This window comes from Miniopterus natalensis, chromosome 1 (assembly GCF_054644295.1).
Source record: "Miniopterus natalensis isolate mMinNat1 chromosome 1, mMinNat1.hap1, whole genome shotgun sequence".
Classification (NCBI taxonomy): Eukaryota; Metazoa; Chordata; class Mammalia; order Chiroptera; family Miniopteridae; genus Miniopterus; species Miniopterus natalensis.
In genome coordinates, this window is record NC_142081.1 from 26482614 (window position 1) to 26508190 (window position 25577).

Here is a 25577-nt window from a genome sequence, read left to right on the forward strand (position 1 = left end):
CAGTTAATTTACTTAATAATTTAATCTTTCTAAATATAATTTTCTTATCTGTTAAATGGTACTTTTTATACAGCTTTGTTGTGAGCATTAAGTAAGATATTACATAGCCTAGCACACAGTAAATTCACAATACATTTTAGTAGCTATGGTAACAATTGAGATGCTGTTATTAAGAAACCCAAACCTATATTTACGATGAATTTCTAACTGTTCAAATTAATCAATTAGTTCTAGCTAATAATTTTTTTTTACTTCATAAATAAATCTATATTCATAAAATATGAGTTTTTAAAAAGCTACTAATGAAAGGCAAGATAAATAGCAAAAAATATTTTCCTTCTCCTAAATGAACATATACTTTTCAGTTAAAATCTTATCTTGAATACTATGTCACAATAAAAAGGTCATAATTCATGCTCTTACTGAACACCTATGATATATGCCAAATGCTATGATCTAAAATTCTAACACAAGGAGTAGAATGGAAATTTGAAGATAGACCTTGTTAATAAAATAGAAGCTTTCTGAAGATGATTTTATTTTTTTAATTAGTTACCCTCATGAAAAGCAGAACATCTCAAAAGTCTCTCTGCCTTCTACCTTCTCACAATACTGATTTTATTTTAAACTAGAAGGCACTGAGTTGGGATGAGAAAATAACATAACTTATAAGAGATATTTCCTTCAGAATATTTGCTTAAGATCTCTATAATGGAATTACTACCTCTGATTGCAAAATAAACATGCACACATCTACTACTGAAATATGGATTTGAACAAACAGAAAAATATTGATTCCTGAATATCTGAGATGTTTTAATGCTGCTGATATGAAAAAAAATTATCTCTATTTCTTCATAAGTATTAAATATTATAAGAAATCTAAAAGCATTCAGAGATAAATACAAAAAGTTTGGAAGTGCTTTGTATTTTATAAACATCCAAATGTCTAATAAATGCATTTTTACAGGTAATGATTTTGATGTTAAAGACTATTAAATATATAAAAAGGAGCTCAATCCCCAGTAGGGGACATGCAGGAGGCAACAGATCGGTGACTGTCTCATCATTGATGTTTCTATCTCTCTCTCCCTCTCCCTGCCTCTCTCTGAAATCAATAAAGATTAAAAAAAAAATGTTTTTCAGAATGAATACAAGCAAAATCTTTAAAAATTATTAAGAAAACAAGTTCAATCTAGATGTAATTTCTATTTTAGTGCTTCTTTTCTGACTCAAGTACTTTGATCTTTCCATAGCTACGCTGTTAAAAATAAATAACTAAATAGGCTATCAGGAGATGGGAGGAAAAATAGGTTCCTAAAACTTACCATATGTGTAGCACTTTAAAGAGATTCCTTTAGAAAAACCAGTGTGAAGCAGTGAACAATAGGAATAAAGCTAACTGCTCTCAAGTTTAAAGGCACACATCAATTTATGGAGGACAAATAAATTCTTAGTTTAAATGACGAATTAACCAAATCCATAATAAAAACTAAGGAATATGACTGAACTTTCTGACACTAGGAATTCAAGTGAGCTTTAGTTGGTAGTGAGAATAAATTAAATTCCCATTTTCAATAAAAATTTATAGGTATATTTTGGGGTGGGGGGGCGTCCTCACTGTGCTTGTAGTTACAGTCAAGAGCAACCTCCTAAATATTAGTTATCTATTTATCTCCACTCTTCCACTATAAAACTAATTACCTTGGTTTCAGGTAATGCTGTTTATTAACAGCTACCAATGAAATCACTAATTTATCCCTGAATGCTATAGCTTTTAAAATTAAGAGATTCTTATTGGCATTTAAACTATTACCAAAATCCTTCAGCTGTGATGAGGCATTAATATAGAAGACATCTTATTCCTGAATCAATGATGCCTACAAGAGGTGAAAGAATGTCCTGATATATAATCACTCTGACTTTGAACATTTTCCCTGAAAATGAAAAGAAAATAACAAAAATTTGTGGATATTAGAAATGCATTTTTTGTTAAGTGTTTTTCCCCTCTTTCAGGATGTAAGCTCCTTGAAAGCAAGGCCTTATCTTTGTGTCATATACTCCTAACAGATTGCATGACATATAGCAAGCCTTTTAAAATAGGGTCTAACAGAATTACTGGATGTAATGAAATAACTTTTCTCCTATGCATACAGAATAGTACAAGTTTATGTACCACCTTGGGAGAATTTAGAAGTCACTCAATTTTCTGTGTTTTGACAGATTACATGAGGAACCTTGTCTGAGAAAGGCTGAATAGAATATGTAAAACCACCAAAAAAAAAAAATTAAGATAACAAGTAAAAACATTATCTACTAATGGACTGAAAGTCTTCTTTCCCAAATCCATTATTATTATTATTATTATTTTTTGTCTCTCCATTTTGACTGCCTGTTTGGATTTGTTTCTATGGATTAGGTAGATCTGCTAGGACTCCCAGTCTTTTGGATGATCTCTGGTGCAGGCTAATGTCAGATGCTGTTTGTGACTGGCCTTGAGTACCCTGTTTGAAGCTTTCCGCACTTCACAGCTTCTGGTTCCCTCTGCTGAGGCTGGGTGCATTGGGGGAGGACCAAGATGCGCATCAAGGTCTTCTTTTCCAAGCCCTAGTTCCGGAAGCAAATCAGGCAAAGACTCCCCAAATCCATTATTATTGCACGTTTAACTTCTCCAGTTTTAAACTCCTTGAAGACAAGGACCAATTTTTTCCCAACTTTTGTAACTCCTGTAAGGTCTAGAACACTATGCTACACAGTTCCATTTAACAAACATTGTGTTTTGCCAGTGGATTAAAACATACACACATGCATGCACACACTGCCTAAACCATAATTCATAATGTCAGGAACTTGAGCCCAGGAATCTCTTTTTATTTTTACTTTTTTTTTTTAAAGTTTTGGGTGTTTTTTAAAGATTTTTTAAAAAAATTACTTTTAGAAAGAGAGGAAGGGAGAGGTAGAGAGGGAGAAACATCAATGTGAAAGCTAAACATCAATCGGCTGCCTCCTGCACGCCCCCTATTAGGAATCGAGCCCACAACCGGGGAATGTGCCCTGACTAGGAATCGAACCAGCAACTTTTCAGTGCATGGGACAATGCCCAACCAACTAAGCCACACTGGCCAGGGCAGGCCCAGGAATCTTTTTAGAAATATCTCCATAGGTAGAGGCTGGGTATCCAGGATTGAGGACGACTCAACTGAAATGAATTCCTGTTCCCATTGCTGGTTTCTCTAAATACATCCTGGTTGCTTCATCTCAGTCCCATTAGCTTCGTTTAAACCTTGCCTTTCAAATGCCTCCCCATCTTCTCTAAAAGTCCACATTACTCTATTTCAAAGACATGCCATGCCATCATTCTGTCCTGAAGTTGGTATATATTTTTAAATTCAACTTTCTTCAGAATCACTTTGATGTCCTTCAACCATCTGTTATTTCACTTCATTCTCCTTTTCATTCCTAGAATGTAGGGTCTTCTAAATCTCACTTGGCCTTCTGTAACCTTTCTAAATGTTTATAACTTCTGTTCCTAATGCAGTATCTCAGACTTATCCATCTTTTGTGTTAACTATGTAGTTTCCTGATGTCTTTGCCATTGATTTCACTTTCTCTTAGGCAAAATATTAAAAGTTCTGAGTACATTTATCTGTAAATACTCAAAAGAATGGGAAGAAAAAGAGATACCTGCATACCAATGTTCATAGCAGCATTATTCATAATAGCCAAAAAATAGAACAACTCGAGGTCCAGATAAATGGATAAACAAATGGTGGTATAAACGTACAATAGAATAGTAGTCTCAAAAAAGAATGAAATTCTAAAATATGCTACAATATGAATAAACCTTGAAAATTATGTTAAGTCAGACATAGAAGGATAACAATTACAGGATTCCACTTATATGAGGTACCTAAAATAAGCAAATTCAGAGGCAGAAAGTAAAATAGAGATTACCAGAGGCTATAGAAGGGGATCAATGGAGGGAAAAGAGGGGTATCTGTAATACTTTCAGCAATAAAGATAAATTTTATAAAATGGATCAGAGTGGAAAGCTACTTTAAATTTAACTACAAAGAAACTATAAATAAATTTATTATTTTTAGAGATGATACTTTTAGTCTTAAATAAAATTAATAGGAGTAATCTGTCTTCATGATGCCCTGGAAAAATTAGGGAAAATAAATCTGGAAATAAATTGAGTATATGAAAAATTATTAAAAGATCCTTATAAATAAGGAACAAAAAGTACATAATATATGATGTGAAAAGGCAACTGAAGCAAAGATAACAAATGACTTAGAAAAAAGTCTACTCCTAAATAAAGAGAAAAATGTAGAGTTGTATACAAAAGCTGAAAGGATGGGTGGTAATGAGTTTAAAAGACAATTTAGGAGTAAATTGGACTGTATTGTTAAATACTGAAGCATATGTAGGCAACACTTTTCTTGGAAATAAAACCTGATCAGGGTTACAAGACAACAGAGAAACAATGCCAGTGATTTATCAGATGCAGAGAATATAAAGGAGGTAATATGGGCCAGTCAGCAAGTTTCAAGGCTGAGTACATAGGAGATGAATGTAATATTTCAAGTTAATTAATGGGCAGCCATGTGCAGCAAATAGGTAGAAGAGACAGTAGTCAAGCAAACTCAGTCATCAGTCTAACTTTGTGGTGAAAGGCAAGTGGAGATAGGTGGCAGAAGTGCTAAACAATCTGAACCTATATATATTACAGGCATAGATTGGGCAGGGCAAGATCAGGCAGGCAGATGGCATAGGAGTATGGTAGGAGAGCCAATAGACAATGCTGGGCAGTCTAAAATGCTAAAACAGCAGATGGATATGGGAGTACCAGGCCATTTGCTGAAGGACAAAGCACCAGTGAGTAAAGAATGCAAATCAATCAGCAGATGAGTGAAGTGGGGCAAAAAAGTAGAGAAAAAAACCAAAGGCAGTCAAAGCAGTAAGATAGAATAGCAGAGAGGCAATGATCGATCATCAGAAGCTGTTGGGTAGGGTAGTGAAAAGCTGTCAGCAGGGGAACAAAACACCATTCAGGAAAAAATGAAACTGAGAGTGAAGCAATCTCCTGAATTTGGTATCTTCCATCTGGGAAACAGTCACCAATAAACTGCATATGAGAATCCACAAGAGAACAGCACACAAATGGAAATAGCCAATGGATCTGAACTCTACTGCCCAGGGATACAGAGTGACCCTAGAACACAGTTACATAACAATCCACAAGGAAATTAAACAGATGGGAAAAATGGGTCAAAGCATTTTTATAATGATAAAAAAAAACCAAAACCAAAACACTAAAAATTATTAATTTGGAAATGATTGGCTGGGATTGAAGTCTTCGCTTACCCCTTTCTGGAGCCCACAAAATGGGAATGTTGGGAATTTCTGCAGCAGAAAAACAGAAGAGAAAAGGGATTTCTGACTCCCAGTTTGAGGAAAGCAGGTCAAATTTAGGGCTGGTTCATGGAAATAAGAACCAGCCTGAACCTTCTCCCTTCCTCAGAATCAAGCCATTTCTGAGGTTTGAGAAAAGTTTAGGAAGCCCTCACCCCATCATTTCCCACAACATCCCCTTTCACACTTACCTCCAGTGCAAACAGTTTCCAGCAAGGAGGTACTTGGGAAAATTCACTCCCATGTTTACACCATGGCAAAATTTGAGAATGGCCTACTAATGGTACTTCCTGTGTAGGTCAGGTTTCTGATTCAGTGGGATTCCTTCTACTCTTTGTGCGTGAGCAGAGGGGGCAGGTTTCTAGAAGCTACCTACCTCTTTGAAAGTGAATGAGAAAAGAAGCAGGGGCAGTAATAGCAATAAAGAAATAGTAGTACTAATCAATACCTTGGTGATCTCACCAACTGTCATGGGCTTTAATTCCATTAAGACACTGATGACTCTAAAAAATAATATCTCTAGCTCAGACTTCTACTCTAAACTCCAGATGCAAATATCTAACAGCCAACTTAACATCTCCACTTGGATATCTTAAAGGCAGTTCAAGTTTACATGATCATAGTAAAACTCCTGATCTTCCTCCTCAAATCTGCTCTTCCCACAGTCTTATCCATTTCAGTAAAGGGCAACTCCATCCTTCCAATTGCCCAAGTCAAAATCCTGAGTCTTATACTTTTCTCTTATTCCTTCGGTTACCTCTACCTTCAAAATATATTAGTAATGTATTTCTCACTACCTCCACCTCTATCACTGGTATAAGTCACTATCACTTTTCACCTGGATTATTTCAATAGCATCCTAAATGGTTTTCCTGTTGAAATATACATCAGACCAGGCCATGCTGCTGTTCAAAACTCTCCATTATTCTAAGGGTGACATACAGGTCCTACCTGATCCACGGCTTACTCCCTCTCCTACTTTAAGAGTTTGCTCAAATGTCACCTTATCAATGAAGCCTTCCTTGATGGCCTTCTTTAAAATTACAATCCTCTTTCCTGCCTGTACTACCTATCCATCTTCCCTGGTTTATTTTTATACAAAGTATTTATCACCATCTCTAATACTACACATTTTACCTGTTTACTTATGTCACCCCACTAAAATGTAAATTCCAAAGAGGCAGGGGCTTTTGACCTTTGTTTATTGCTATATTCCCAATATCTTGAACAGTAGTTGGCATATATAGTAGGCATTCAGAACATATTTGAGTCTATGAAGTGTTAATTTCTTGTCGGGCATCTCCTTTCTGTCTTAAATTCTCAGAGAATTATTCTGAAAGCTCACAAACTATGGGCTTTTAATTAACAGAGCAGATGCTAGTATACTATAGGACAGGAATGTCCTAAAATAGGAGTTGGCAAACCACACCAATGGAACGAATCCTACCTGCGTTTTTTTTTGGTTTGTTTGCATGGCTTGCAATTTAAGAGTGATCTTTACATTTTTTTTTAATGATTGAAAAAAGTCAAAAGAAAAATATTTCATGACATGTGAAAACTATATGAAATTCAATTTCAGTGTCTATAAATAAAGTTTTACTGGGTAGAGCAAAGCCTATTCAATTATATAATCTTATGGTAGTTTTTGTGCTACAGGGCTGGCAAAGGTGAGTAGTTATGATAGAAACCATACATCCCACAATGACTAAAATATTTACTATTTAGTCCTCTAAAGAATAAGTTTGCTGACCTGTGTCCTAAGGTATTTTTTTGTTTTGTTTAGAAGGCAAAGAGTAATAACTAAAGTTTGAACAAAGATAAACTAGAGTATTATTGTTAATACTGTTGCTATTGTTGCTCAAAATATATGTATGAGGGAAGGTCCATGTACACTAGGATTTGCTTTCAGTATTACATAAAAGCAGCCCTCTCATTTCTCTAAATATTATTTAATAGTAATGATGATATACATTCATCTATCCACCACACAGAGCAGACTCATCTTAAGGGACAGGGTGGGTGCAGTATAGGAAAGTCTTGAAAATGGCAAAAAGAGAGGAAGTGATGAAGGAAAATAAATAGGGCCCTCAAATAGATCTCATATCAAAGTATAATTAACCAAATCTCTAAATACCCTGTTTAACAATAGTAGGAAACTGGTACCATGTGAATCTCTTTTGAACCGCATCTATGGGGTTATACTAAAGTGACCTCATGATAATGGAGGTCTCCTATACAATGTAGTCTTAAATAAGAGCAAGCAACAGACACATTATAATAAGGTTCTGTTATATTTATATAATATTCATAACTAACAGCTATCTTCTAATTGGTTCAAATGCCTACATTTTGTAGAAAATTATTTTTAAAATTTGCAAAATCCTATTCAAAATCACCTTCTAATCAAAACTGACCTATCTTCTTGGTTCATAAAATTTTATCCTGAGAATTATTACATAAAAGGATATTATATCATATGCAGGAATCAAACTATGGAAAGCAAAGAAGAAGGTGAGGGGAAAACACACTTATATTATCCCAATGACATACATCACTACAATGCTATCTTCAATCTTCATATAGTATAATTTATTTCCTCTTATATCAATTGGTCCTTCCAGCACAATCAACTGCTTCTTCTGCATTACTGCCTTTGACCTTTGGTCTCTCTCTCAGTGAAACTGATGACAGTTCATTTTCAGACTCCATACTTCCAACAGCTTTACTGCTTCTTTTTTCTCAGCATCTTGTGAAGGAACTTGGATTCTTCCTGCAAGTTCTCATCATTGTGTCTGTCATTGATGATTATCTGAAATGGTTACTCTCTCCATTGGACATCTGTCCTCCATTCTTTAATAGCAGCCATGTTCTTCCAAGTTCCAATATGAGGAAATAATACTTGTAAAATTATTAGAATAATTCCAAATAGTTTATTTCGCTATGTAAATCCACTTTCTGACTCTATCAGTTTCCTTTTCAGCAAGCAATAAGAAAGTTACAGATATTCTGCCTTTCTCATACAGTGATGTCATTCTAAGAAGATCAGAGGTTGACACATACAAATCCATTTGTTGTCATCTTACTACATTTGTGTGAAAAGCAGCATTAATTCCATTTTATAGATGGAGATCTAACATAGAGAGGTGAGTACACATTCTTGATTTCAGACAGTAATAATAAGAGGAACATCCTGAAATCCTCATTCCTGAAAACAGATCTCTAGGTAAATAAGCTTTAGCATTTGTATTTGCAATTTATTTAATGATATTTAGTTGTCAATGCCTTAGCATATAATTTGTGAAACTAAAGTATTCAGATGCTAGCCTCTGTTCATTTTATGAGAGTAGGCTTATAAGAGTGAGCTGGAAAGATGATTTCAAGATTTTATCACTCTAACAGATTTAAGGTGTAAAAAAAAAAAAAAATCAATATTTAGCATGTCATCTCTGTTTTCCCCCCACAACTACACTATGTAAACTTTAGGTCCTTGTCTTGCTTGCTTTTTCCCCAGAGAAAAATTCTTTCAATATTTACTCAACCATTATCCACTTATTTTTTAAGCTAAAGCTCTTTCTATTTTATATTGCAAGTAATAATAGCAAATATTTATGTAGCAAATAAATATTGTTTTTAGTCTTTTATTTATATTAATTGACATAATATACTCCATGAGGTAAGTACTCTTAATCTCTCCATTTTACACACAAAAAATAGGTATAGAAAGTAAAGTTGTACAAGGTCACACACTAGTAAAAGGTAAATCTAGTATTCAAACCTACATAGTCTGTGCTTTTAATCACTGTTATGCTGCCTCATATATGGTTAAATGGGCAACACTACTTTTCTAGTTAGAGCTCTATTTATAGATTTTGTTATAATAAATATATTTGTATTTTACTGATATAAACTCTCTTCCTCATTGGGACCTGAAAAGCTGAATTTACATATTCTAGTACAGTATAGGCATGAAATTAAGAAATATACTTCAAGAAAAATGAAGACAGCATTTTATTTATGGGTTCTTCATATATGAAATTCTTGTTTTTGCCTTATACTCAAAATTGCAAAATTATGACCTTGAGGAGCAACGTGCTTTGCCCTCTTTAGTGTAGCTATGTGGAATGGGAGTCTTTCAATGTATTAGTTTTAAGTGCAATAATCACTTATTGCCCTAATTACTTAATCTACATGGTTTAATTTTGTACCTGTAACTTTTCCATTGGTACAATTATACTAAGGAGCTTTTTTTTAAATGCATAAATAAAATAGGGGTGAATGTCTTAGAAAAGTCTGTGGCTGGTCAAAAAAAATGTGTAAAAATAATACTAAAGTAAGTGGGCTTAAGTGAGAAATATACTATTTATCTTCAAATATTAGAATTGTCATACAAAAGAGAAATTTACCTTCTTTTGTGCATTGCAAAGGGAAGAATTAGGACTACTAGGTAGAAATTATAAGGCAACAGTTAGAAATTATAAGGCATCAGGTTTCAATCTGCTATGTTTAGACTTTTAAACAATTAGAGTTCCACAAGCAACAAACTCCCAGATGAAAGAAATAGTGATTAAGATGTTCAGGCAAAGGCGGGGAATGATAAAAAGGACATGCTAAGACTGTGAACACAGCATTTCCTCAAACTCTTGAGAAATCATGATTCATCTATTATTATATTTGTAATTTTATATAAAATGCTAAGCTAACTCAAGATTCAACACTGACAAAATCTGTAAGAAAATATTCCTTGGTTGTCTTGATTGTAAGATTATTAACTGAAAAGGTTTCCAAACAACAAATCAAAATTGGAACTTGCTACTTCACAGCACTATAAATTTTATACACAAATAACTATGTTTGTAGATTACAACAGGACTTTAAAAACAAACAAACAAACAAACAAACAAACAAACAAAGGCATGGAAACAATCTTCAAAAAGAATGAATTTAGATCTTGTGGGAATGTACTGATATGCTTTCGAATAAATGCCAATTCTCTAAAGGGTCTATTTTTAGACAGTTCTGATGGCATGATTTCACTGTGTGTACTGGTTGATAGTAGACTTATGAATTCTGGCTCCTAAGGAATCTCTGAATGATGACAGTTGCTGTTTTTCATCTCTACAGATGGTATTACTCTAGCTGTTCTAAAACAGAGATTTAAATAACATAGGTCTACTCTGCTGCTTTGGGATGAAATGTTCTGTAAATATCAATTAAATCCATCAAATCTAGTGTGTCATTTAAGGCTTCTCTTTCCCTGTTGATTTTTTGTCTGGAAGATTTGTTCCTTGATGACAGTAGGGTGTTAAAGTCCCCTATTAAGATTGTATTGCTGTCAATCTCTCCCTTAAAGTCCACTGAGAGTTTTAAAAATATATCTAGATGCTGCTAAATAAGGTGCATATATGTTTACCAGGGTTATACCCTCTTGTTGGATCAATTCCTTTAGTACTATGTAGTGATCTTTGTCTCTTTTATGTGCTTTGTTTTGAAGTCTATTTTGTCAGAAATAAGTATTGCTATCCCGGCTTTTTTGTTTATTTGTTTCTATTTCATGGAACATTTTTTCCAGTTCCTTCCATTTCAGCCTATGTGAACCTTTTGTTCTGAAGTGGGTCTCTTGTAGACAGCATATATATGAGTCGTGTTTTCTTATCCATTCACCTACCCTATGTCTTTTGACTAGAGCATTTGAAAATAAGTAAGTAAATAAATAAATAAATAAATAGGTTTAGTTTATCCATCCTTCTATGTAAAGTGAATTCTCTGCTCTAGCCAGGAAGATTTTCTTTATTTTATCTTTCTCTGTAGCTTACTCCTATGAGTAATGTCCTCTTCTCTCCTAATATAAATACTATTTTTCTCCCTCAATTTTAGCTCAAATTCTACTTGTATAAAATTTTACCTGATCACTCAGCTCTCTCTTAATCCTTCCCTTTAAAGAAATCTTTTGGCTTGAATTGGCTGAACATTTATGGTTCTAGGTTTATACTCTCTTGATTTGCCAGCCAAGTGACTATTTTAGGAGAACACGTAGTACTTTAGCATTCACTCAATAAAGCCCAAAGTGCTTGATAAATACTTGTTAAATGGAGCAAAGACTATAAATGTTTTTAGCAAATGGGTAGTTCATAATTGTGCCTATACTTTGCGATATTAACTGCTTTTCAATGGATAATGCAAAGTAATTATAAACCCCAAGATAAAATAGACTATTACAAAAACGCTACCCTGAATATCACATATCTGGGCTGTTTAAAGTCATATTCCAATAATTTTAAACTACAGAGGAATTAGAGACCTAAAACAAAATAAATAGGTTTAGGTAGAGTATCAGGAGGTACAATGCAACTGCAATAATAATCCACATTATTTATATCATATAGATTTTAGAAATTCTTATTACTGTTCCTTTGCCCCATGCCTTAAAGTTGTTAATGGGGAAATGTTGACTTAAACCTTTATGTTTTAGACATATCCATCAGGTATGTTAGTAGCTAATAATAGACACCAGACACACAATGGTAAATAGCAGAATTATTTGGGGCTGCCATGTCTAATTAGAGGCGATAGGTAATAATGTTAACTGAATGAGAAAGAAAAATGTAAAGAAAAAAATATATATATTTGTCGAGCATCTACAAAGGTGTCAGGCATTATACTAGATCCTTTAACATGCATTATTGTCATTAGCTTGGATAACCTTGGGCAAGTCAATTAATTGATCTGTGTCTCAGTACATCCATCTTTAAAACAGATATAATAATAGTACTTGCCTCATATGGTTTTTTTTGGAGGCTAAATGAATTAACATATGCTTAAAACAGCACCTGACACATAGTAAGTGCTATATACAAGTGTTAGTTATTATTATTATTAGCTACTTTTATTACCTCAATTATTAGAAAAACAACCTTGAGAGGTAGCAATTAGCTAATTTAGCAAATTAAGAAAAATGAACTTTGAATTGGTTAATTTGCCTTAATTTCATAGTTTAGTGTTAGAGTTGGGATGCAAATTCAGGTATGTCTGACTCTACAGTTTTAGTGTTCCCACTGTGTCATACTGCATCCTTTGTCACACTTTGTCAAAATGTTTAGACAAAGGTAAGACATGGAAACGTATTTCCCATGCTCAGGACTATTTCATAAAAATTATAGGAAGAGCTCCTCAAAATGGCATAAAATATAACCGTCTCTGACCACAGAGCAGTGGTGTATTTTACTCAATCTAGTTTTAAATATTTCAAGTGTTTCTCGTTTTCTATTCTGTTACCAATTTCATATTATCAAGTTATCCTATTTATACATAACAATTTTAAGATACTCAAAATCTTAGCTCAATATGGTTATTGTTAGCTTTACTATGTATAACAGGTATTTTATTTTAATCAGAACAATCCTAGAACTAGAAAATAAATGTTCATCGAGTTCTAGAGTACCAGTATATGATATTTTGCCAGGGAAGTAATCAATGTTTTCTAGATATTACTAATATATACTTGAAAACAACTATAAAGTTTAAATGACCTATGTTAGAGATAAAATTATTTCAAAAACAATATTATTGACTATATTTTCTATATTTTATTTACTTCCCCATGACTATTTTCTAACTACCAATTTGTGCTTCTCAGTCCCTTCACCTCAATACCACAATTATGATGTATGGTAACAGCTGGGGTACTGGAAATATCAAAGGGAACACTATATAAAGTATATGACTGTCTAACCATTAAGCTGTACACCTGAAACTAATACAAAATAAAATTGAAAGAAAAAATTATTTCAAAAACAGAAAATATTAAACACGGTGTTTTTGCTATGCTTCTGCTATAATGTAGGAGAGTTTTTCTGAATGCTAAAATGTCAAATGTTAACTTTAGGTAAAGCTGTTAAATGTCAATTTTCACAAGAGTCACCAATCGAGAATCATTAATATATAGTCAGTAACTTAGGGCAATTATATGTCCTTCCTTTTATTTACACAGTATTCTTGTTTTTGAAGCATTATAAAGTAAGAAAGAAAAATGGTTAATGACTGCATGAAATAATACCTAGCTTACAGTACACTCACACCTACAATTATAAAATGTGTAAATTTTAATTAATTATAAAACAAATTTTATAAAATAAATTATTGTTCTGTGATTTGATTTTAAAAAATCCTAATAACCTAAGTGAAAAATATCTGTAGACAGGCTTAGATAGTAATCTGTTCCAAAGAAATATAAATATTATAGGCTATCAGAATATGCCTTCTGGAATTCATAATTTTTTCGTAGAAATTCATTCTTTGTACCAGATTTTGAGTATTCTACCCTTTTCAGCACTGGTCATTTTGTCAGATGCCTCTTCACTTACATAATGAACCATAGAACCCTTTTAAATAAATACCCCTTATATCAAATTTATGATTTTCTGAGATTTTTCTATTTCTCCTTTTGTTTATTTCATAATGACCAATTATATCAGGACACTTGTTAGGAGGGAGTGCTAAGAACAACAGTTTGAAAATATTTTAAGAGTGAGATTTTACTTAATGTATTATAAATCCATTAATTGGAGCAATTTTGAAAGTTCAAAATTTTATATATTTTTTTCTTTTCCTTTTTTTAATTGAATTTATTGGGGTGACACTGGTTAATAAAATTATACAGGTTTCAGGTGCACAATTCTATAATACATCATCTATACACTGTATTGTATGTTCACTACCCTAAGTCAAGTACCTGTCCATTACCATGTATTCTCTCCTAGAAAAAGGGATCTTTTATTTTTGTTGTGCTATACTGTCTATTAAGACAACGGGGCAATACATTTCACTATGGCAGAAAAGGTTTTTTCCCCCTTTTCTTGCTCCTTCTAAAATTAAAAATTTATGAAATGAAACCCAACATCATTTCAGATTTCTGAAGAACAAAGGTAAAAATCAATAAAAATCAATTTAAAAGGTCAATGAAAAATGTGAGTAAAGATGGCTTATTGTAATCCAACAGAACAGGGGTTGGCAAAATTTTTCTGCAAAGGGTCAGGTGGTAAATATTTTAGGCCTTACAGGCTATACCTGGTTTGGTTGCAACTACTCAACTCTGCTTTTTTAGTCATAGGTAACATATAAATGAATTAGTGCGGCCGTGATACAATAAAACTTCACCTATGTATACTGAAACTTGAATTGCAAATAATTTTCATGTATCACAAAACATTATTCTCCTTTTGATTTTTCCCGTAGTCATTTAAAAATCCATTCCTTAGTTCATAAACCATATGAAAAAAGATGTCAGGCTGGATATGGCTTACGGGCCATAATTTGCCAACCCCTGTGATAGATTAAGAGTTTTTTGAGGGCCCGGCCAGGTGTGGCTCAGTGGTTGAGCATCGACCTAGGATCTGGGAGATCATGGTTCAGTTCTGGTCAGGACACAGGTCCCAGTTTCAGGCTTGATCCCCAGTCGGGGGCATGCAGGAGGCAGCCGATCAATGACTCTCTCATCACTGATGCTTCTTTCTCTACCTCTCTCTCTCTTTCCCCTTCTCCCTTCCTCTCTAAAATAAATAAAGATATAAAAAAATATATATATAAAAAAGAAGAGTTTCTTGAGGATGGAGACAATGCCTTATTCATTTTTAACTGAGCACACAGTATGGCACTGGATACATATTAAGAATTAAAAATACCAAACTTGATGAATGAATGAGTGGATAAAATCTAAAATGTATGCTAGGCTTTTATTTAACTCTTTAATTTGTGATAAAAATAATATGTTAGTATACAACACTTTATTCTGGTGTGGTGTAGTCTAGTACTCTAAAAGTGATGAAAATTACTTTTACCTTACAAATATTAGATTAGTATTTTCTAATTTACCATAATATAGTAAACATTTCTTTGAAATTATATAGATCTTTTAATGCTTCTTAATCTTTTAGTCTCTTCTAGAATTTAGGTCTAAAGAGCTTTCACTTCATCTCACTTATATATCCTTAACTATACTTTTACTTTTTAAAAATAATAAAATATTCTCTATGTAATAATACCTATTTTGGAAATATGTCATTTTGAAGAGATAATGGGGCCACAGATAACTTTGTATAGCAACGAGTTCTTATGATCTATAGAATATTACAATGACTAGCATTTCACCAATGCCAATAGATTATCCAACCTTTTTATAAAATCAGAGAAAATACAATTTAAAAAAATAAAGATTTTTATATAAAAATATAACTCTAAAAAGTTGAAAAGTATGGATTATTATGCTATTATATATATTAGCTTTGATAGTATCTCATGTTTAGAGACAGGGAGTGAGCCAGCAGGCATGTGACTATCAGATGAATCATATTCTAAGACACAGGGCCTAAAAATAAATTCATAATTTAGAAAAATCAATAGATTGCATTATTCCTATAAAATATGTAAATAAGAAACACTTTTCTGAACTTGCCATTCTTTTTTTCTTTAATAGACCTGGGAAGAAATCTAAGTCTATTAAACTTCCCATTTTATCTAGGGCTCATACCCATTAATAACTTTAGAATGCTTTATTTCATTTAATTTGCAGTTTCCTCCTTCATCTTTTTCTAACAACACACACATCTCACAATATTCCTTTCTGATTATAGAGTAAACTAATTATTGAAAATTACTCACTGTAAAATATCAGTACCTGGCCATCAATATTTGTGTTTTCTATCAATAATTTCTGAATCCATTTAAAAATATTTGCAACCCTAAGTTGTATATAGGTGGACGTAGCCTAGGAATAGTTTTCTCTCTTTTTAGGCAAAATTATCTAAGATAAGTTAAAGAGAAATAACTATATTATTGCAGTCCCAAAGTTATATTTTTCCTGATATTTCAGTGTTGTTTTTAAATATTACAAGAATTGCAACTATTAAGAGTGTAGAGGAAATGGGAAATTAGTAGAATTATTTTGGGGTGGCCCTTAATTGTTTTCATGTTCATTTAATTTTTCAAAGGCTTAACAGTTCTATGGACTTTTGCTGTACATAATCATACCATATGTGTGTGTGTGTGTGTGTGTGTGGATAGATAGATAGATGATAGATAGATGATAGATAGATAGATAGATAGATAGATAGATAGATAGATAGATAGATAGATAGATGATAGATAGATAGATATGATATAAAGTAAAGTGAATCTACTAAAGATCAAGAATTCACAATGAGGTAAGTCACCTGTTTTCAAAAATAAAGAAGACGTATTTATGTGTATTTTAAATCACTAAAAAACCACTAATATAATTTTACCCAGTTATTTGCTATAGGCATTTATGAATATAAGAATATAAGAGCACCTCTCTGTTTTTCAGATAACTAAAAAACTTCATTTAAGAATAAAGAATTTCTCAGTTTCTGACATAATGAAACATACAAGGTCATGGAAATAAATAGACTCTTATCACTTAACAGTACCCAAAAAAGGAAATGGGGGAATAAACTGATATTAGAACGGTAGAAATTCAAGACTTCTGATTTATATGGAGATAGAAAAGGTAAAATATGAAGCTTACTATATCAAAATTAAAAATAATTTAACAAGATTGTGATGATTTCATGGATATACTTTAAATCTAGTATAAGACTTTCTGTTCATTTGGTAGTTCTATATGAAAATATTATCAAATTTGTCCACTTGGTAGTTATGTAGTAACTAATAAAAAAATATTTACCCCTATAAGTTAAGCCTTACATAGCACTTACTAAAATACCAGCAATAGTTCTCATTGAATTCTCACAGTCACCCTGATGAATAGGTACTTTTATTTTATAGGAAACTGAGGCACAGAGCAGTTTAATGACTAGTCTGTAGTCACCTTGTTAGTAAGTAGTAGAGCCAGAATTCAAAGGTCTGAATTTTCAACCTAGCATTTTGGTATTGACTTGAAGCTCCACAGAATACAAAATAATAAACTTTGTGATGTAAACTATTTCCCCACAATTAAAAAGAATGCTGTTAACTGGTTATAAATGAATTCATGGTAATTTTTAATACTTTTATGATATAAAAATAAGTAATATTATGAGAATATCAAACCATCACTCAAAAAATAGAGATATATAAACCTAATTTAATTTACTTCAAACACTTAACACCAAAAATCAATGTCTTCACATAGGTAGGCAATTTTCTTATAAACAAAACAAAACACACATTTCTACAGAAGATGGCTTCCCTCAATTGTACTTTTTAAGTTAGTCTCACAGTTTAAAAGAAATATAAAAATTGGTCAAAGGACCATTTCCCCTTAGGACCCAGAGACTAAATAAATTATGTAAGGAGAACTTATTTTGTAAGCAGTTGAAGTTAACAATTTCCCAATATAACATTGTTCTGATTGATTTCAAGCAAACCATTTTATTTATAAGCCTTCTTATAATAGTATCCAACAAATTTCTGTCATGATTTTTATATAAAATAGAAACTATTTTACAACTCGTTTAATTTTGTATTTTCATATACTAGAATAGTGGTTCTCAAAGCCTAGAAGTATGGTCTATGGTCCAGTAACATCAGCATCACAGCATCACCCGGGGCCTTGTTAAAAAATACAAAATCTCAGCATCCATTGCAAATTGTACTTAATCAGAAACTCCGTGGGCAGGGCTCAGCAATCTGTTTTAACAAGCCCTCTGAGTGTGGTGCAGGTTAAAGTTTGAAAGAAGGACAGTAATTATTTAATAGGTGCACAGCAAAAATATCTTGCTGTTAATAAGATAGTAGATACAATAGTGTACTGACTTGAAAATAGGACATAGTTAACATTAACTTGAAAGTTAGACAAAAAACACTATTTTGGGAGGTAAAGGAAACAATGGCACAAGTGGTAATATAAATTTGCATGACTCTTGAAAGTGAGACCTGGTTTATGGCTTCCTTAAAAGAAAGACTTTTTCCCCTGTATCAATAAGCACTGCCTACTCTTCATTAGTTCCCTAATTTTTACCCCTGTGCAAAGGTTGAGGTGAGTCTTGTGGCATAAAGTCTAGATATTAATTCTGCTTTTTTTCTTATTAAATTCACATTTAAAATTATGAAATACATAACCCTTTCTCATCAAAGGAACTATAAAATTGGTATAAATATTTACTGCAACCATTCTACTGTGCTTTGAGACCAGTGACAAGGGTATCTCAAGAAAAGAGAAATCAGATACAATTTTGAATTATATTAAGAAAGCACATCAGACTAGATGCTGTGCTGAGTCAGAGTTCTGTTATCACCTCCTTTGGCAATATGCCTGAAATTCAGCTGATACCATAGACCACTGAACAAATGCAGGATTACCTTCTGGACCAACTCAATCTTCCTCATATTATATCATTTCTAGTTTAATTCCAAAGAAAAAAGTCAAGAAACTTTTTCAGATAATTCTTCCACAGTTTTTCATTTTTAGCACCACAAGTTTCTTGTTCTGCCTAGCAGAAGTATAAAAATAGCATTAAAGATATTTAGGATAACATGAATAGTTTACTCTTTGTATATGAGAAAAGTATATTCTATCTCACCTCTGGAGTGACATCTCGTGGTGCAAACCCTGTTCCTCCAGTTGTTAATATCAAATTAAGTTCCTTTTCATCACACCAATCTATCAGGGTTTCCTGAAAGAAAACAGTAATAATGTCATATGCAGAAGGATGTGCCTGTCTGCTCAAAACATCTACATACTCAAATACATTATGTATAGTGAGGAAAAAAAGATTCTTTTCAACAATCAACATAAAAATTTTGAAGCACAATTCATGGAACAATTTCACTGTTTTTGAAAACACACTGCAGTTTGGGGTATTTATTTTATTCATAGAAAATGAGGATGCAAGCATCAAATTCTTGGTAGTAAATGAAACACATTTACTTTCAGTGAAATACCATAAAAAGTTTGTGATTGATGTTTGTTATGTAGTCATATGGCATATCTAAGTTCTTTTTAGCCATTCAAAACATATTCAGTTTAAAAAAATTGAGCACTGTCTCTGTATCAGCTATATGATCTCATTATTAAAAACCACACCAATCCTGCCAGGTAAATAGTCATACTTCATTTTCATATTTAAAGAAACAGACTCATTCGTTTTTTCATTAATGGATTCTGAGAGATCACGAAACTTATTTGATCATGGGCTCACAAGCTAGTAAGAGAAGAGCTCCGATTCAAACTAGACCTGTGAGATCCTCAATATATGTTCCCCTATATTCTGCCTCTAATTATGTCAATATTTTCTGCTAAGTTTCAAGTTGTTTAGGGAAGTTTTATCATTTTTTCAGGAATTATTTTACATGATTGCCTTAAAAGAAAGGTGTAGGAATAAATGACTGCTTAAAGTCCTCCCCTCTCCCCCGCAACAATACTATGACACTTAGAGAGCCCAGAGATGGGACTCAAGCATCAGTATTTTTTCAAGCTCCCTAGATAATTCCAGTATATAATTAAGGTTGAGAACCATTATTTGACTATGAGCTCTTTGAAACCAGGGTCAGTCTTTCATTTATTTCTTTAACTTTTAATAGCTAATACATGGTATAGGTACTCAATAAATGTTTATGTATGTTTACATACTCAATAAATATTTATTAGGATACTCAAAATTAATGAGTATCATAATAAAAGTCATTATGAGGTGCTTCACACAGCAAACTTAAAACTTATATAGAATTATATACCATAAGATTTTGGAGTTGGTAGACATCTTAGAAGATTTACTTCTTCATCTTCCAGATAAGAAAGTTGAAGTACAAAGTGGTTAAGCAATTTACTCAAAGTTATCCAACTAAGTTTGTAAAGAAGTGGAACTAGAATTTCTTGTCAGCTTACACTATTGGTAATTTTTTTCATCCATTCTACATTTTAGCTATTTATTAAAAAGAACTATTACATGCACTTTTAAATTGTTTCATTATCTTTTTATAATTCAAGTCCAAAATTTAATAATACAATTATATTACTTAATTGCTGATACCTAGGTGTAAAATACAAGTAGCAGGCTAATACCTAGGTGTAAAATACAATATTCTCAGTTCTCAAATTCATCAGTGACACAAAAATGCAGGATAATTAGTTAGAAGGAAATTTGGGATCTAAAAATGATTTTTCCCTATCTTTGCACATTTTTATTTCATTCTAGCATCACAGGAATGGAGGACCCAAAGCTCCAAATGAAGATTTTCCCCCTGCTATAACTTATTAATGGCAACAAACTATTTTTAAAAGATATAAATTAGAGACTACTGAGAGCCCAACTAAAGAACTTCTATCCCTGATACAGTTATAATATTGTTCTGAGGAAAGCTCACACACAAAATCAAGTATCATAATAAAAGTTATTATGAGGTGGTTCACAAACCAAACTTAAAACTTCCATTGACTTGTGCTTCTATTTATAAAGTGGAAAAGTATAAATACTCATCATTCTAAGTAGTTATTATTTCTAGTCTACAAAAAAACAAGTTGATGTCACAACTCAGCAACAAGATTAACTGACCTTGTCCTCCCATTAATAGATCCTAGAACACTTGAGATTTCTTTTTAACATTCCTACGTACCCCATCACAGTACTGGAGTGCCTGTGCCACAGATTTCTCATCTCTGACCACATTCCACTTACATCAGATCTTGATAAAAAATGATATGATATCAAAGTTGAATCAATATCTCAAGCACAAAAAAATCTATATTGAATGCCAATTTTCTGTACTGTCAACATAAAGAGGGCATTAAAACTTTCCTAAATTCAAAATGCTAATATAGTTAAAATAGTCCCTTTATACTGAATAGTTCTACTGTTTGGCAATAGGCAATACTCCCTTATAACATAATTCATCCAGTGATTATGTAAACATTTATTGAGTACCTATACCATGTATTAGCTGTTAAAAGTTAAAGAAATAAAGACTGACTCTGGTTTCAATGGTTCTCAACCTTCATTATACCCCGGAATTATCTGATGCTTGGGTCCCATATCTGGGGTACAACCTGGACATTCGGATTTTTAAGAGCTTCCCAGGCAATTTTTAAAATGCAGCCAAGCAACTGAAAATTACTTAAGGAGACAATTTGTTCAGTTACCTGAAAGTGAATTTCAGCTTACTCAACTGGTTGTCATACAGCTTAAGTTTAGTTGCATCATAGAATATTACCTGTTTTTCTATTCCCAGGATGCATAACTGGTAATACCTACTGTATAGACTTCTTTCATTCACACATTTGATATGTTGTCTGTGTCTATAAGTTGTTGTTTTTTCCTTAATCCCTTCACCTTTTCACCAAACCCTGCAACCGTCCTCCCCAAGAAGGTAAACAAGATAAATGGTGATGGAAGGAGACTTGACTTGGGGTGGTGAACACACAATATACAGATGATGTATTATAGAACTGTACACCTGGAACCTATATAATTTTATTAACCAATATCACCACAATAAATTCAATTAAAAATAGCATTTGATATCTTGAGCTCAATTAAGTATTGTTCAAGTAGTCATCTAATTATTTAACAAGAAAATATTTCTGACATACTTTAATTCAGGTACTTCATTAGATAACAGGGAACCAAAGATGAATAAGGCATGGTCTCTTGTCTTGAGTCAAGTAGAGGAGCTCTGAGTCTACAGTAGTCTAGACCCTTGCTACAAAAAGTATTATCTGAAGACCAACAGCATTTGTATAACCTGAGAGCTTGTTAGAAATACAGAATCTCAGGTCCCATCCAAAGTCTACTGAATCAGAATCTGCATTTTTAGAAAGATTCTTTAAGGTAATAAATATGCACATTAAACTGGACTAACTATGCTTTCTATGTACCACTAAGATAATGAGTCTATTTTTTTATGGCGTTAAGACAACCTGAAAGCAATTTATCTTATCATATTTGTTTCAGCACCTGTAAGATTCCTTTCATTCTGAAATATACCTTAATATTTGGCTGCCTCAACCAGATAGTATGTCACTGAGATTTCTACATGAGCCACCTTTATGAAAAATTGCTATGCATCTATTGCAAAACTGAGGCTGAAGACAATGTCTATTTTAATGAATAATTTTCCCTTATATTGAAGGTGTATCTTTAAAAACTTATTGCCTTGAGCTTCCAGGTTAGCATAGTAGAATGAAGTTGTAAATGTTAGAATTTCCCCCCTCATCATCTAAAATGAACAAAAAATAGTAAAAACTAGAAGAAAACACCTCCACCAGCAACAATCAAATAAGAAGGTTCATGCTATAAATCTCAAAAGTTAGATGGTCAAGGACAAAAATGAAGGAGCTTTGAGAAGCATACATAGTGCAGCATAGTGAGGCTCCTAATGCTGCTTTGGCTCCCAAAGAAGTCATGTGGTAAATTATCAAAATCCTAAAAATTCTCACTAATATCTTCAAATCAAGAGAGATGCAAAGTGAAAGGGACTCATCTATTTCATCTTGTAAGCAACTGCTGTGTGAAATAAATAAAACAAAGGGCTGACTATCTCTGATCAAGATGAAGGTTCCAGGAACAAATGCACACTGAATTGGGGAACTAATCTGTAACCTAGTGATACCCCATGTAATAATGACTTAAACTCTTATCTAGACAAAAAGACTCTAGTCTTGAACATTTAATAAAATCTCAGAGAGAAAAGCAGAACATTCCAAAAAAGATATATTGTCCCTGGTTTCTTACTTCCTCCATTTTTCTCTGTACAAATCTGTCCAGATCTGATATAGTCCAGGCTGACTTTATCTTTCTTCCAACATCTAGGCAATGGTTTGTGAAATAAGCTGAGTGAGGACTGGATACTATTCAATTAGGTTTTGTTGTACTGTTGTTTTTTGTTTTTTAAATAATCATATATTAAACAAAATTTGAAGGTAAGCAGAGGGTAGGTAAAAGAAACTATAACACTGCTCATATTCTTATCTTTCATAGCAGTGATTCAACCAATCCTAAGGTTTAAAAAGGCAGTTAAAAATATGACAGTAACCTATTATTTTCCTATTTTTTAATTTTAGTGAGATCTCTGTTTAGCATATAACAACTCTTATAGTATACTCTTCTATTCACTTTCTTTTTCTTCTGTTAAATGAAATACAGTGCTATTTGGTATTAGCTTTAGGGAATTATCCTAATTTTGCATAGCTCAGTCTTTCACTCAAGCATCCGTCCAGTCTTCTATCTATAAAATAGGCATAAAAGATGTTGGTATGTTTTACAAATAATCTTAATAATAGTTATTTCTGGGTAGATTTGAAGTGCACTTTACTTTTTACTTCCTTTTTAGCATTTCTGAAATTCTTTATAATTTGCATATATTAAAAAATAAAATAATTTTTAAAATGGAAATTTCTGGTATTTGTTCATTCTGATATTTACTACCTTAATGTCTCATTTCCCCTCATTTTCAGCAAGCTCAGGAAAAAAATGTGCCCTCTACAACTATGCATATACTACCGTGGTAGGTTAAATATAGCCATGTATTCTTTATAAATCCTCCTGTCGAGAGGTGGAGTCTATTTCTATAATCTTTGCATCTCAGCTGCACTTGGTGACTTTGACCAACAGAATGGGGCAGAAAATCATGGTATGTGGGTTCTGAAGCCTAGGTCTCAAAAGGCCTCACAGCTTCTGCCTTCACTCTTTTGGTAATTTGTATCACCATGAAAGCAAGCCTAGGCTAAATGATGGAATGATGAAAGACCATGTGGAGAGAAAGGTGTAGCAGAACAGACAGCACCAAGATCCCAGACATCTAAGTGAGGTCATCTTAAATTCTCCAGCTCCAGTTGAGCTGAAAAATTATTTCTGCCACGTGAGTGACCCCAGGTAAGACCAGAAGAAGATACACCCAGCGGAGCACAGCATACCCACAGATTTTTGAGAAATAATAAATCGTTGTTTTAAGTCACTAGGCTAGATGGTGATTTTTAATGCAACTATACAGTACGGATACAGCTACTTTCACAGTTATCACCTTTGCATGCTCCTCTTTTTCTGGCTATTTCCTATTTATATTTTGTTAGTCATAAGTTTACACATCCTTTATAATAAACTTCAAAACAGCTTTGAAAGTAAACTTGATGTGAGTTACATTTAAATGAACTGGTATAAAGTCTCAACATGATTACATCATTTACTCATTCAGTTCAAGAAACATTCCATTGGTTAAAAAAATTATACAGGTTTCAGGCATACAATTCTACAACACATCATCTTTATATTGTATTGTGTGTTTACCACCCCAAGTCAAGTCTGCTTCTATCACCTTGTATCCCCTCTTTGCCTTCTTCTGCCTCCCCCATACCACTGTCTGTGTCCAGGAGGTTTTTGTTTGTTTGCTTAATCCCTTCACCCTTGTCACCCAACCCCCCCTCCCCCCAGCTGACAGCTGTCAGTCTGTTCCTCTGTATCCATAAGACTGTCTCCACTTTGTTAGTTTATTTTGTTCATTAGATTCCACATATAAAAGTGCAATCATATGGTACTTGTCTTTCTCTGACTGGCTTATTTCACTTAGCATAATGCTCTCCTGGTCCATCCATGCTGTCACAAAAGGTAAGATTTCCCTTTTTTTTTTACAACGGCATAGTAGTCCATGGTGTAAATGTACCACAGCTTTTTTATCCACTCATCTACTGATGGGCACTACTGATGTTTCCAGATTTTGGCTATTGTAAATGCTGCTGCAATGAACATAGGGGTGTATATATTCTTTCAAAGTAGTGTTTTGGGTTTCTTTGGATATACTTCCAGAAGAGGAATCACTGGGTCATAAGGCAGTTCCATTTTTAATTTTCTGAGGTAACTTCATACTGCTTTCCAATGACACCGTGGTAAGTTTAATTTAAAGAAAAGAAAGCTGAAATGAACCAATCGGATTTCTGGTATCTCTAGAGAATTCTGACTAAGAGAATTAGGCAGTTAGCAATGGCAGCTATAGGAGCTAAAAGCCTTGTGGAAGCTTGATGAGCCTTGTGCAAACTGAATTTGTAAGAAGCAGAAGTTGGGGTAGAGGAAATACAATCACCAAGAGAAAGAATACAACTGCATAAAAGAAAGAAGCAGACAAGTAAAGAGTAACTAGGATCCATTAATGATGGAACACCAGAGGAAAGCTCCATTCATTCCAGTCAGAGGTCTCCAGAGCCTCATCTCAGGATACAG

The 25577-nt window shown here is 33.0% G+C and overlaps 1 protein-coding gene across 2 annotated transcripts in view; it reads right to left on the reverse strand.

The window, feature by feature from the left end:
- Positions 1-25577, reverse strand: part of GPHN (gephyrin) — a 351760-nt gene that overhangs the window by 197887 nt on the left and 128296 nt on the right. For both annotated transcript variants that reach the window (XM_087819798.1, XM_016223798.2), the window contains exon 4: positions 18954-19046. In XM_087819798.1, coding sequence (XP_087675924.1) covers positions 18954-19046 — 93 coding nt within the window. The remainder of the gene's footprint in view (positions 1-18953; positions 19047-25577) is intronic.